At 31.4% G+C, this 12,968-nt stretch overlaps 1 protein-coding gene across 1 annotated transcript; it reads right to left on the bottom strand.

The window, feature by feature from the left end:
* On the bottom strand, positions 1-3,575 carry LOC145304466 (uncharacterized). Its single transcript, XM_080146351.1, has 7 exons — positions 3,403-3,575; positions 3,040-3,132; positions 2,166-2,274; positions 1,440-1,516; positions 989-1,028; positions 706-751; positions 1-157 (listed from the first exon to the last, which is right to left on the bottom strand). The coding sequence occupies exons 2-7, from the start codon at positions 3,090-3,092 to the stop codon at positions 81-83; spliced, it is 402 nt and encodes a 133-aa protein (XP_080002477.1). The 5' UTR covers positions 3,093-3,132; positions 3,403-3,575; the 3' UTR covers positions 1-80.
* Positions 3,576-12,968: the final 9,393 nt, after the last annotated feature.

Below are 12,968 nucleotides of genomic sequence, written 5' to 3'. Positions count from 1 at the left end.
TTTGCAGATACATATTTATATTTCATATGAAAAGCATTTAAAATTTTTATAGATTTTAACATACATATAAAACAAAAATATTATACTTCTGTTGGTTTGTTACATCCTTGATTATCTTCTCTCTCTCCCATGGGATAATCCCAATATATTTTCAGTGCTGAAATGGAAGCAAAATAGTTTTTTTTATAGTGCAGGTACAAAAGTGCTTATTATAATCTTAAAAGTAACAGGATGTTCGTCTGTGTGTCTGTAACGGAATAACTATACATAGCTATCTTTAACAGTGAAGCAAATCTTATTGGTCTTCTTATAGGTTCTGAAGGTTTTTAACTATTTTGGAAAGGCAAGGTACCTACAACTTCTAAAGAAAATTTGAATCCTCCCCCCTTCCTCTTTTTTAAAATCTACTTTCTCTAAAACTAAAATTAAAGATGTTAGGTCGACCTAAACCCCATCCAATTATCCAATTTATAGTCTCATTAGAGGTCTAAATATAGGTGCTTAACAACTAGGATTCAATCGATTCAACTTTTCAGGAAAGCATTATAAATGTCCAAAATTGTAAAGTGTTTATTTTAGGAGGCCTGTTCAGGTCAGCTTTACACTGAAAAACTCTACATATGCTATAATGTAACCCTACAGAAATATCTCACACTAAGGACTTCTAGAGCAGCTTCGCTTTAACAAATTTCAAGATTATTCCACCTTGATCATAATCTCTTCTCTCTTCCATCTCAAAGAAGGTCGTATTCTAAATTAGGAAATTCAAATAATATAAAAAACATCATAAAAATAGTTATTAATTATTTTTTGGATAATTAACGTATTTTCTAGCGGCAAAGGGATTATAACCCTCCCAACCCACTAAAAAAATAGGGGATGCCAACAAAATTTTTAATTTTACCATCCCCAAATAAAAAGCTAAGACGTCTTTGATTTCAAGGAGAACTTTTGTGCGATATAGAGTAGCTTCGCTGCTTAATAATACCTGTCTCTCTATTTGTTTAATTCCAAAGAATGGTCTATACCTAAATTATGAGATTATAAAATGCTGCGCCCCTAGTATATAGGGAGAGAGAGATATGTAAATGCATATCGAGAGAATGAGATGGTAATATACATTGTGAAACCACCCAAATACAATAGTTATCTTCCCTGAAAGCATCACCTCCTCAGACCAACCATATACGAGATGTTAAACTTGTTATTAAAATAGATGTTCAAATTGGACCCTTCGACTTTGTTAATTGATCGTCCCTAACTGATACAGGAATCATCATGCCAAATTTTTAATCGATAGGACCAACCTTAAATTGCAAATATAACGATAAGAGCTATCTGTTGCAGACGTACGGACGGACCGACTCTTATTATAGTAAATCTTTGCGTTAAAAATAAGGAGAATTAATGAAGCTGCTGTGCTCCAAAAATTTTCTTACTCGTCTGAAGTATGTATGTCTATTTCTTCTAAGGATGTTTTTCTAGGCACAGATTTCAAACCAACGATTTTCATAACCTAATTAAATCAATAATAGTTATTTATTGCATCGTAATAAAGACAGCTTTCCGCGGATATTGAAATGAAAAATTATAAGATTGAAAACAGTTCTGTTAGCCCAAAGGGATGGAGGGCCAAACTGGTATTATTTTTTGATTTAAAAAAATGTTTGTTGGAAAATTGTCTGTAATGCGATACTTTACGTGATTTTTTAGTATTACTGAGAACCGGTTCTAATGCAGCTGTTTCAAAGACATAATAGAAATATAATTAAAGAATAATATATGTGATGTGATGACAGGACCTGCCAAAAAAATGACTGACAAAAAAACATATCAACTAGCACGAATGACTGTCAAAGTATCAGTTTAGTGCTTTCCCTCAAAGTGCCTGTTGAGCAATGAACCCCCATCACCCCTTATTTTAAATTAGTTCAAATATAAAGGAGGGGGGTGTTAAAATAAGGGCTCGGCAGCCGCGCCTCAGTCGCGTAAACCTCAGTGAAATCGGCATTTGCTAATATTAGGATTTAGCAGGATGTTTAAATCTTTTTGAAATCTGTGCCTAAACAGACAATTTATCTTTTCAAGAACTTTGTCACACTAGTGGATTTAGATTTTTGGCTTAAGCACGGCTTCCGAGCCTAATAAAATAAATCTAATCTAACCTTAAAACAATGTATCAGAATTGTTATACCAAGTATAGCGCCCACCACACCTCCAACAATAAGATACAAGAATGTAGGATCATACTTTTCTTCATTTATAACTGTGTCTCTAAATTATTGTCAGCATTTATTTTTCTCAGCCACTAGGGGCTAGATTTTTAGATTTACACAAATATATTTTATTATTGGGAATTAAGCCCTATCAAATGAAATTAGATGCAAAAACCTTTAATCAAAAAAAACTTTTATAATGTTTTTAAAACTTATTTTGAGACAGAATTTGTTTGTGTATGTATGTATGTATCTGTCTGTACCAAAAGATCTTGCTATTAGGTTATTCCTTACAAGGATATCTTCCTATATTTCGAGTTTTGGTTTTTAGCTATCTAGGGGATGGATGGTTATGTCCCCTAGAAAACTTTCACGAATCCTTCATACATTGTATTACATCTAATCTTTTTAGTTTTTTCTTATTTTCAAATAATTCGTAAATGCTTTAGTGGATCTTCACCATATCTTTGGTAGAAGCCTCTAATACAAGGGGCAAAAACAAATTAATTTGTAATATCAGTATAGGCAAACAGCTTAAGCTTCCCTTTGCTGAAGTGATCTTCATTATTATGACTTATTAACAGGTTACAGCCACGTATGTTTTCATTCATATACCTTAGACAAGGCTTAGTCGCAGCTGCAACAAATTGCCTGTATTTAAGAAAGCTGGGCGGCTTGTTAAAAGAATCTGCCCCTCTAAGCCGCATCCACCAAATTTTATTAAGTCATCTCATGTCAGCCACCAATTCGTATTCAGCCGCAGCCACATCCGTTTGGCTGCAGGCTTGGAAGTGAATCACCTATTATACCAAAAAAGGTTTACCTTTCAGTAAAGTCTTGAACCAATCTTTCAGTTTCTGTGATTCGATCCGTCATTTATACAGTTTTTAACAATTCTTGTAAGTTCATTATTTATCTAAAAATGATTTTTTGTTAGATCTCCCAGAAATATTTATTTTTTCTTGTAAAAAAGCTACTCCTTAAGCCTTGTAGGTTCAAATACACATACGATTTTCGAGCCAATGCAATCGTTTACCAAATATGATTATTTTCCAATATGGTTTCGAAACCAATTAATATCCCCAGCGTCAGAACGGTTTCTTATCTATACTAAAAAATCATGTATAGCTTCGTATTACAGAAATTTTCCAAAAATATTGAGATAAAAAAATTTGAAAATTTATACCGGAATTGGTTAGCAAGGGACTTCGGCCCCTCGGGTCTATCAAAACTGGTCCAATCTAATATTTTTTCATTTTCATATCCACAGAAGGCTGTCTATAACAAGATGCGATAAATAACTATTATTGTTTTCTAAAATTGCACTGTTAACATGTATTACAAAGGTAAAACTGACATAATTTTTTATTGTTATAAAGATAAGACTCATTACAATTGGCACAGTTTCATGTACATATAAAAAACATATAATTTACATTGCAGTGATAAGAAAAAAGAAGCCTGTAGACATGTATTTGAATTAAAGAAAAATAATTATTTACATAGAGCACATATACAGAGAGGGAGAAAGGTCCGACCCTTATTTTTTAATTCTACATGCCCTACCCCTGTGAGAGATCTAACCTTGCGGGCCTATGCCTGTGGTGCCCTAACCATAATATGTACTCAATATAACCCAACTATCTTATTTTCTAAAACATCCATAAAAGAGAAGCACTGAAACGGTAGGACAAACGGACATAAACACTTGTATAGTGTCAGAACTGAATAATCAGAATATAAATGTATAAGAGTCGTAACGATATTGTAAGTAAATTTGTTGCAAAACTGTTGTTGTCACAGGAATCAATATACCAAAAATCAGGTCAATCGGATAATTAGATCACATAAAAATTTTTTGTTAAAAAGTAGAAAAATCAACATGCTTAAAATGGACTTTCTGGTAATGATTATAGAATTGCTACGCTTTCTAAATCGTACCTAACTACTACAGGAATCACCTTGCAAAGTTTAAAATCAATAGGTCAATTTTAACATGCCTAAATTAACGGATAAAAGCTAACTATCTCGGACGGACGGACGAACCGACCCTAATTATAGAAAAGCTTCGCTTTTAAAATGAAGCCAACAAATTTATTTAGGAGTTGTACTTATTTGTTGTGGCTTAATCATGAATAAAGCGAAATATATAATTGGTGTCCTGGCATGAATAAAATATTTATTGAATTAATAAATCATGTATAACAAGCGGGTAATCCCGTAAAGGCCTCCAGGGGAACTTTAGGAAAGTGGGGGAAGATTATTTATCTTCCACATTCGATTTTAGTTTTAAAAAGAAAAAGGAAAAAGCAATTTTGTAAAGGAAAACTAATCACCCATAAATGCGATTCTTAGCTGTAAAAAGACAGACAGAAAGTAATCCTGTACTTTTATATAAGGATTAAAAAGTTTTATTGGCTATACCTGTCAAAATCTATTATTAATATTCAATATAAAAATAACCTTAACAAGAATTCAAATAAAAATTTAAGTTCAAAGAAAATGGGTTATATTTAATGCTTACAGCAATCAAAATTTCTCATATTACTAAAAAGAATTTATGTGAATATACATTTCCAAAAATTGTTGGAAAGGAATTTGTTGCCAATTGAAAGTTTGCAGCCAAAACCTATTAACCTAATCTCTATACATATCTAAAAACTTGTCCAATTCTAATATAAAATCTAAAGTCAGAAGATTGTGTATATAGGTTAAAATTGTTCATTAATTTCTGCCAAATTGTATTCTAATTTTTATGCACTGTTGATAGGTATTCTCATGCTGCTTATAATGATGTGCTGGCAAAATATGTATGTGTACAAAAATTTGGCAGCTAGTTGGAGTTCATAGATTTTTGGAGGTAAAATTAAACAACCCTGGAACATTTTACCATATCCACATTCCCATTAAATGACCTTCATAATAACAGTAATCTAATATAATGGTAATATGTTTTCTCGTATTCATTTGAATCCAGTGGATAGGAACCGGTTCTCATGAATACGAAAAAAATATGTCTAGCATTATATTATATCTAGTTTTCTACGAATATAGAAATGTACAATCATAAGATTAAAACTAGTTTTAATCTTATAATTGTACATTCTATATCCGCGGAAAGCCGTTTATAATACGATACGAGAAATAACTATTCCCCAATATTATGAATTAACATTACACATCTGGGATTTTTTTCCGCTTTCCTTACATCATGGAAATAAAAATAGTAATTCAGATTTCTTTTATTTAACTTGCTTGACTAGAAGCATAAAATGTGAGAAATATGCATAGATGAAATTTTCTATTATTCCAAAAATGGAATGCACAAAACTCCTCCCTCATTGAAATATAATTAATTCTAAACACTAAAAATGATTGTTGAAAGCTGAAGAAAATAATTAATTAGTAATAAATACATTGCTCATGGTGCAGAACTTAAAGGTTTAAACATATATTATTTGGAAAGAATAAAGGGGGTTTAATATAGTCCATTTGCAAAATATTGTATACTGCAAGAGACAAATTAGGAAATATCTAGTAGAAATTTGCATAATTCAGACATTTACATTTAATTTCCTACAAGCAGGCAAGGGTAGGGAAAATTGAGCAGATCAGTAATTGAAAAGAAATATTTATTTCCTATTTCATATATAATTAATTTTTAAGCCAAAAGCTTTTTTAGATCTATTGAAGTTTGCAAAAAAATAAGTAATCAAAGCAAAACAGTGAAGATCTTTTAAGAGAATTTTCCCCAGTGATCTTAATCCTTATAAATATTTGCTTTAATTTTTATCTTAAATTATAAAAAATCACGAATTAATTATATTCTGAGGATTCAATTTAATAATTATTTTCTTTATATGCCTACATCAAATCTACCTCTTTATCCTCTAATTTTTTTCTCTACCTTTTATTTGTTTACTTTTCTATTTCTCCCTGGAATAGCACCAAAATTATGTTAGTAAAATATTCCTCCCTTTTGAACTCATATCAATTTTTTGAGGGGGAAATAAAACAAAGTACTTAATAATAGTCGCTTTTTATTGTACAATGAAAGTCAAACTTTTCTCTATGAGTTAAGATGATAATCTATTATCTTTTTATTTCTTATAGTGGAATTAATAAATATAAGATGACAACATCATAATCTTTAAGACTTTTGTATTACTATATCCATCTACCTATCTTTTTGTATTTAAAGATAATTCTCTTAAAAATTAGCATTACTTTAAGAAACTTATATTTTACATACATATTTACAATTTATTTATTTAATTTAATATGTTTAATGTTTATGACTGATCTATGAACCAGCTAACCAACCAACAAAATTTAGAAAAGCTTAGGAATTTAAAGGGATAAGACAATAGCCGTAAATTTATGTATATCCCCAATGATGATACATAAAATTACCCCTTCTGTAGATTAAAATTAGTGGTTGAAACGTTTGGACACTCAACAAAACGAATCAACCTTTCAAATTTAATAAAAGTCCCAAAGGTTGTTGAGCCAGTAAATAAGAAATCGTTATTATAAGACTTTGGGGACTAGTGCAATAAATAGCCCAATGTCCCCTTCCTCCCTGAGAAAACCTCCACCTCTGGATAAAATTGCCTTCGTTTTATGTTTTGCTTAACCCCCCAAAATATTTGGTGAAAATAAGATAAAGTTAATATTTGTAGTACACAACTACCACCAGTTCAAATATCATATTTGATAAAGTTGTAAAGAAAATTTAGATTTATGGTTTCTTCAGAAGGTTTTGGTCGAATTTTGTGGGCCTATTTATGGTATAATAATTAGTTATAGAGTAAACATTGCCTGCTTTTGTCCGAAGTTTTAGTAACTGTTTTTTTAAAATATTTTTTTTAGTCTCTATTGATATTTTGATTTGATATATAACGGCCTGCAAGGTTAAATGGATTTTTGTTAAAGAGTCAAAAAAAATTAAATGTCATTTTTTCTATGATCTATTTCATTATTGTAGGGTTAAACTAAACTGACCCCCCCCCCCCCCCTAGACCAAAAGTAAGCTATTAATCATGAAATTATAAGGAACAAAATTTCACAGATCTTTTTGAGTAAACCTAAATTACCTCCTATGTATAAGATTGATACCCTAATAAAAAAAGAAATAAAAATGTTTGATCAATCTAAATGAGCTCTACTTTACCCACATTAGAGATTGTATTTCTTGCTATTTAGATCAGGTTTCTTTTTAAAACTTATGTATATAAATATGTGTTTAGGAACTAAGGACAATTATGTCTATATAAGCTCAGCAACAATAAACTACAAAAATCAGTAGAATGTTATTAAGAAAAGACAAAAAAAAACAACAGTGTCAGTTATAATACATAATTTTTAAGAACCAATCATAAATATATGTACACCTTTTTTCACTGAAAGTTCAAACAAAATTTTTATAATTTCTTGCACATACAAACATTTGAATATTTAATATTAAGCAATTAATGAACAAAATTCACAAAAAAAAAGTAAGGGCATAATCGTGCCTGCAATTATCCCTAGTCCCCGAAGAACCTAAAACTATTTGCATGCCTAGAACAAAAGTTAAACTTACTTTGAACTATGTGTGTTTGTGTATGTGTGTGTGTTTGATAAGTGCAACAAGAATATTTCATTTTTTTTATCTCTTATATGGTTTATAACACTTTTCTTCCTTGGTTTTCCAATATTTTATCTGCAAAATATTCATATATATTCTGAGTTATTTTATTTGAACTACCTAGGGTTTCACAATTTTAATAAACAAAAATCTCCAAACTTAGGGTTCTTGTTTTCTAAAAACATATTTTATTCATGCTTAAAAGTGATTTTAATCAGGGATCTTAGGGGAAGAGACAATCGACAATTTATTCTCATAATTCTCCAATGATGATAATTAAAACTATCCCTGAATTTGATAAATTTATCAGTTGAAAGGTTTGAATACTTCTTATCTGGAACTAACCAATCAAATTCAATAAAATTAGTTTTTGAGAGCCAATGAAGAAGAATGAATACTGATGACAAAACTTCGGGTACCAGTAAAACTTACTGTCCAATGTTCCATCATAACCCCCCCCCCCCCCATCTCCTTGGATTTCACAACCACTAAACAAACAAAATGTCTAAGATCAAAATATCATAACTGCCTCTAAATCGCTTCAGAAATAGTTTTCTCGTATTCATTCGAATCCGGTGGATAGGAACCGGTTCTCATCCATACGAAAAAACTATGTCTAGCATTGTATTATATCCAGTTTTCTACGAATATAGAAATGTACAATCATAAGATTAAAACTAGTTTTTTTAGCCAGTGCCTTCGGCACCACGGGGCTAAAAAAACTAGTTTTAATCTTATAATTGTACATTCTATATCCGCGGAAAGCCGTTTATAATACGATACGAGAAATAACTATTACTTTTTTAAAATGGAAAATATGTCATCTTATTGGCTTTGAAATAATAACAGAATTAAAGAAAAAGTGAATTATTTGTCCAAAGTAGAACAAATATACTTGATTTAAATTTTCTACTCTTTATTTTGCTAGCCTTAACTCATTTAAAGGATTATTCTAAGTTACATAATTAAAATCTTCCAATTTAAAGATTTTAGAACAAAACATGTTAAGATTTAGAGATGAACTCTAAAAGATTTTATCTTACATCATAAAGTAGTAAGTTTTTGTCCCAAGCTCCAAAATTGCTGATATGAATAAGTTGTAATCTACAGTGAAGTTCTATAAATATCTTGGATTGGTTTTAGACAATTTTCCTGACCTTTCCCACCATACTCTAGAGGCTATGGACGAATTAACTAGTTTTTATATAAAATAAGAATTTAAAATGGGTATATTTTATCTCCTTTATTGAATGATATATGTATGTATGCTACGGTAAAATTCTACCAAGTATAATAAATAATAACATTTGCACTCACTTGCTATTTTTATAGCGATGGTTGTTTTGATTTATGGCAGGGATATAAAGTGGAGAAGACAATGGCCGATAACTGAATGTAAATCCCATTTGATAATACACAAAATTCCTCTTATGTAGATTTCAATAAGTGGTTGAAACGTTTGGACACTCAACTTAATAAATCAACCAATCAAAATTAAAGAAAACCTCAAAGTTGTAAATTCAACTAATTAGAAAACGTTATTCAAAAAGTTTGCGGACTAGTGTAATAAACAGCCCCCTCTCTCTCTCTCTGGATTTATGGGATGGAATGAGATATAACCAAAGACTTTAATGTCAACTTGCTTCTCTATTTACTCAAATCTCTTTTATATGGACCAAACTCATTTTGCTTGAGGGCAAGCTCTGGTATTAGACAAGAGAGAGGAGACATAATATTAGACTAGAATTAGAGAGACTCATCATTCATTTTGAAGCTCTTGTAAGAGGGAAGAGTCATAATATTAGACTAGTACTAGAAAGACTCATCATTCATTGTTAAGCTCTTGTAAGGGGGAGGAGACATAATATTAGACTAGCAGTAGAGACAATCATACTTCATTGGTAAGCTCTTGTATGAGAGAAGAGACATAATATTAGATTAGCAGTAGAGACAACCATCCTTCATTGGTAAGCTCTTGTAAGAGGGAGGAGTCATAATATTAGACTAGTAATAGAAAGACTCACCATTCATTGGTAAGCTCTTGTAAGAGGGAGGAGACATAATATTAGACTAGTACTAGAGAGTCTCATCATTCATTGTTAAGCTCTTGTAAGAGGGAGCAGATATAATATTAGACTAGTACTAGAGAAACTAATCATTCATTGTTAAGCTCTTGTAAGAGGGAGGAGACATAATATTAGACTAGTACTAGAGAGACTCATCATTTATTGGTAAGCTCTTGTAAGAGGGAGGAGACATAATATTAGACTAGTACTAGAGAGACCCAACATTCATTGGTAAGCTCTTGTAAGAGGGAGGAGACATAATATTAGACTAGTACTAGAGAGACTCATCATTCATTGGTAAGCTCTTGTAGGAGAGGAGAGACATAATATTAGATTAGCACTAGAGACAATCATCCTTTATTGGTCATTGAGAGAATTATGTTTTGGTGTTAAATAAAAATACACCACAGAATATTCTTTTTACTCTGCTGCCAAAACAAAAAGTTAAAGATAAAGAGGTATAAACCAAATAAGGTAAATCAATCTAGTACTTTGTTGTTTCAATGTTTGATTTCAAATTGGAGACAGTTCACTCAATTGGCAAAAAAAGGCTCAAAAGTAATGTATCTGTTTAAGTCTTACTTTACTCAATTGTAAAATTTACAAAAAGTTTTTGAAACTGAATTGTGACGAGTCCATCTATGATTACTCCGTTGTTGACATAGAGAATCTGTTTTAATGCATAATTTTGGATTAGGAGCTAATCAATCTTATGGCGTGCATTTAATTGAACACACACCCAAACACACATTATTCAATACGGCGAGGAAAAGGTATTCTGAAAAACAAATTAAGTTTGTTCATTGTAATGACTGTAAAAATCCATTGATTTTTTGGAATTTGTTAATGAAAACCTTGGTAACCTGAATTAGATAGGAGAATAACGAACGTGGGGATTTGAAAAGGTGTCAATTTTTATTCTACCTTCAACAATATTTTTTTTGAATACATGTACTTAGGTCAAATCTTAATTCAAGGATATATTATATAGTAAGAACGTTTATGGTAATATGAAGGTTTAATTTTTGTATTTAATTTTTTGATCTGAAGGCTAAATAACGTCTTTAATATAAATATATTTAAAAAACCACAGATAAACATAAATTCTAGCATATAAAATTACCATGAAAATACCATTTAATTATGAAATAAACAAAATATATATGTGCAAGTTTTTACCATACACATACTCTATTAATTATAAACTCTAGCAAAAAGTTGTTACTTGTCACTTTAAGTCAGAGACGTGGATCACGAACACTTAAAATACTACTGCTTTCCGGCCTCTATGAAAATAGCTTTTAACCACCCAAAGATATTTATAAAGCTTTCCTAAAAAGAACATTTAATTCGGACCAGCAGAACTTATAACAGCATTATATTATAGGATGAGGTTTAAACAGTAAAGAAATTAAAGCATTAAATAAATAGGGTATGTGCCTTTCTGTCTGTATCTTAAGAATTTGCTGATCTGGTCCTCCTTTATAGTGAAGCTTCATATAGGTCTAGAAGTTTTATAACGTGTCTGCAATGGAGATGCGATCCTCAATTTTCAAATTCTTTGAACGTACATATGAGACTTTTACAGAAATGCTTCGCATCCACAACTATCTATCTATGCTTGATATAAAGTCAACACTTTATAGATCATATTATGAACCTTTGATTGACACGTGCCCTGCAATTAACTAGTAGCACTCAGGGGCAAGACACAATTACTTTAGCTAGGCCCAAGGCATTATTTGTATCAATTTATGCATTCATAGGCCTATCCTTACCTATATGACACCATATATGGGTAACGCTAGCCTATTCATGGTAATCTGTATGTGATTTGCTAATAGTATATGTTTATTAAAGATATTATGTTTATAGTTAATGTAATCATATAAACAACCAGTTCAAATATGTATGCCTACAACCATGCCTGATTTACGTCACATATTAACACACAGATATTTAATTGCACAGACAAACACTAAAATCCTGGTCCAGAGCTAATGTTATAGCATGTACCTCTTGAATTTATTCAGTTATTTACTAACTCTCCTACCATCAACTTCTCTTTCTGGCTTTAAAAGGTAATGACTTAGTTGTTTGGCATGCATTGTAGTTTAAATTTAGGCCCCTTAGTACTTAGCATGAATTGAGCTCAGGCCTTATGTTAGAACTCTAACACTTAGCACAATTCACTGCTTGGGACTTAGGGCACATTTCTGTCCTACTCTACTTATAATTTTAACACTTATCCTGTAAATATTTTCATACTTAACTTATGCACTTGTGATATAAATACACTTTATAAAAACATTTTCCTTCCTCAATACTTAATATACTTATATAATTCTGATCGAATATCAAAACCAACCATTTATTCTTAGGTTAAAGCAACATAATACTTCGCGTGGGTCTTTTGTTGAGCTTCCACCAGCTCAACCAAATTCGTATTATACTTGTGGGAATAGAGGGTTAAGCATTCTAAACAAGCGAACCGACGATGAGAATGTCTATGTGTATTGCATTAAAATTAGGTTTTAGTAGTACTCATAGAAGAGCGGTCTCCATACCTAACTATGGACAAACGCCCCATTCGCACACACAATGGTGCAACTTACCGGTTGTATCTTGGAAAAATTCTACTTCATAAATTTTTTTTCTTTTTTTTCCTTGCCGTACCCGAACCGCCTAAGGCAGGTATTTTTACCAAAATCGAATAATTGTAGTTATGGCAAAATCGAATTTACCAAAACCTGTGATACTATTTGAGAGCAAGGTTAGGACTATGAGGCGTTTGAAGAGATAGGGACTGAAAGGCACGACACAAATGCAATTGAGAGCCTCGTGTACGAGCAGTTGCACTAGCTGACACTCTAGAGGCCCTAGAGAATGCTAGCATATTTGTGGCCATTGGTCGCCGCCCTATAAGGACACTCGCACTGGTTGACACTCTAGAGGCCCTAGAGAATACCAGCACACCGGCACCTCCATGTCCGCCTCTCTTTAGTAAAACACTTGATTTGGAATAATCTATGATTGAGCTATGTGCAAAATTTTGAT

The sequence above is a fragment of the Acartia tonsa genome, chromosome 2 (genome assembly GCF_053477335.1).
Source record: "Acartia tonsa isolate MP-2025a chromosome 2, ASM5347733v1, whole genome shotgun sequence".
In the NCBI taxonomy this organism is placed as follows: Eukaryota; Metazoa; Arthropoda; class Copepoda; order Calanoida; family Acartiidae; genus Acartia; species Acartia tonsa.
This window is presented reverse-complemented; position numbering and strand designations above follow the sequence as displayed.

What these genes read in the sequence shown, in the direction of transcription:
- LOC145304466 (XM_080146351.1), bottom strand. Translation starts at nt 3,092, where the DNA reads ATGACGGATCGAATCACAGAAACTGAAAGATTGGTTCAAGACTTTACT. An exon ending in GACATACATACTTCAGACGA is followed by an intron (nt 1,029 to 1,439) that starts GTAAGAAAATTT and finishes CTCATAATTTAG; the next exon opens with GTATAGACCATTCTTTGGAA. An exon ending in GAGAAGAGATTATGATCAAG is followed by an intron (nt 158 to 705) that starts GTGGAATAATCT and finishes CTTCCATTTCAG; the next exon opens with CACTGAAAATATATTGGGAT.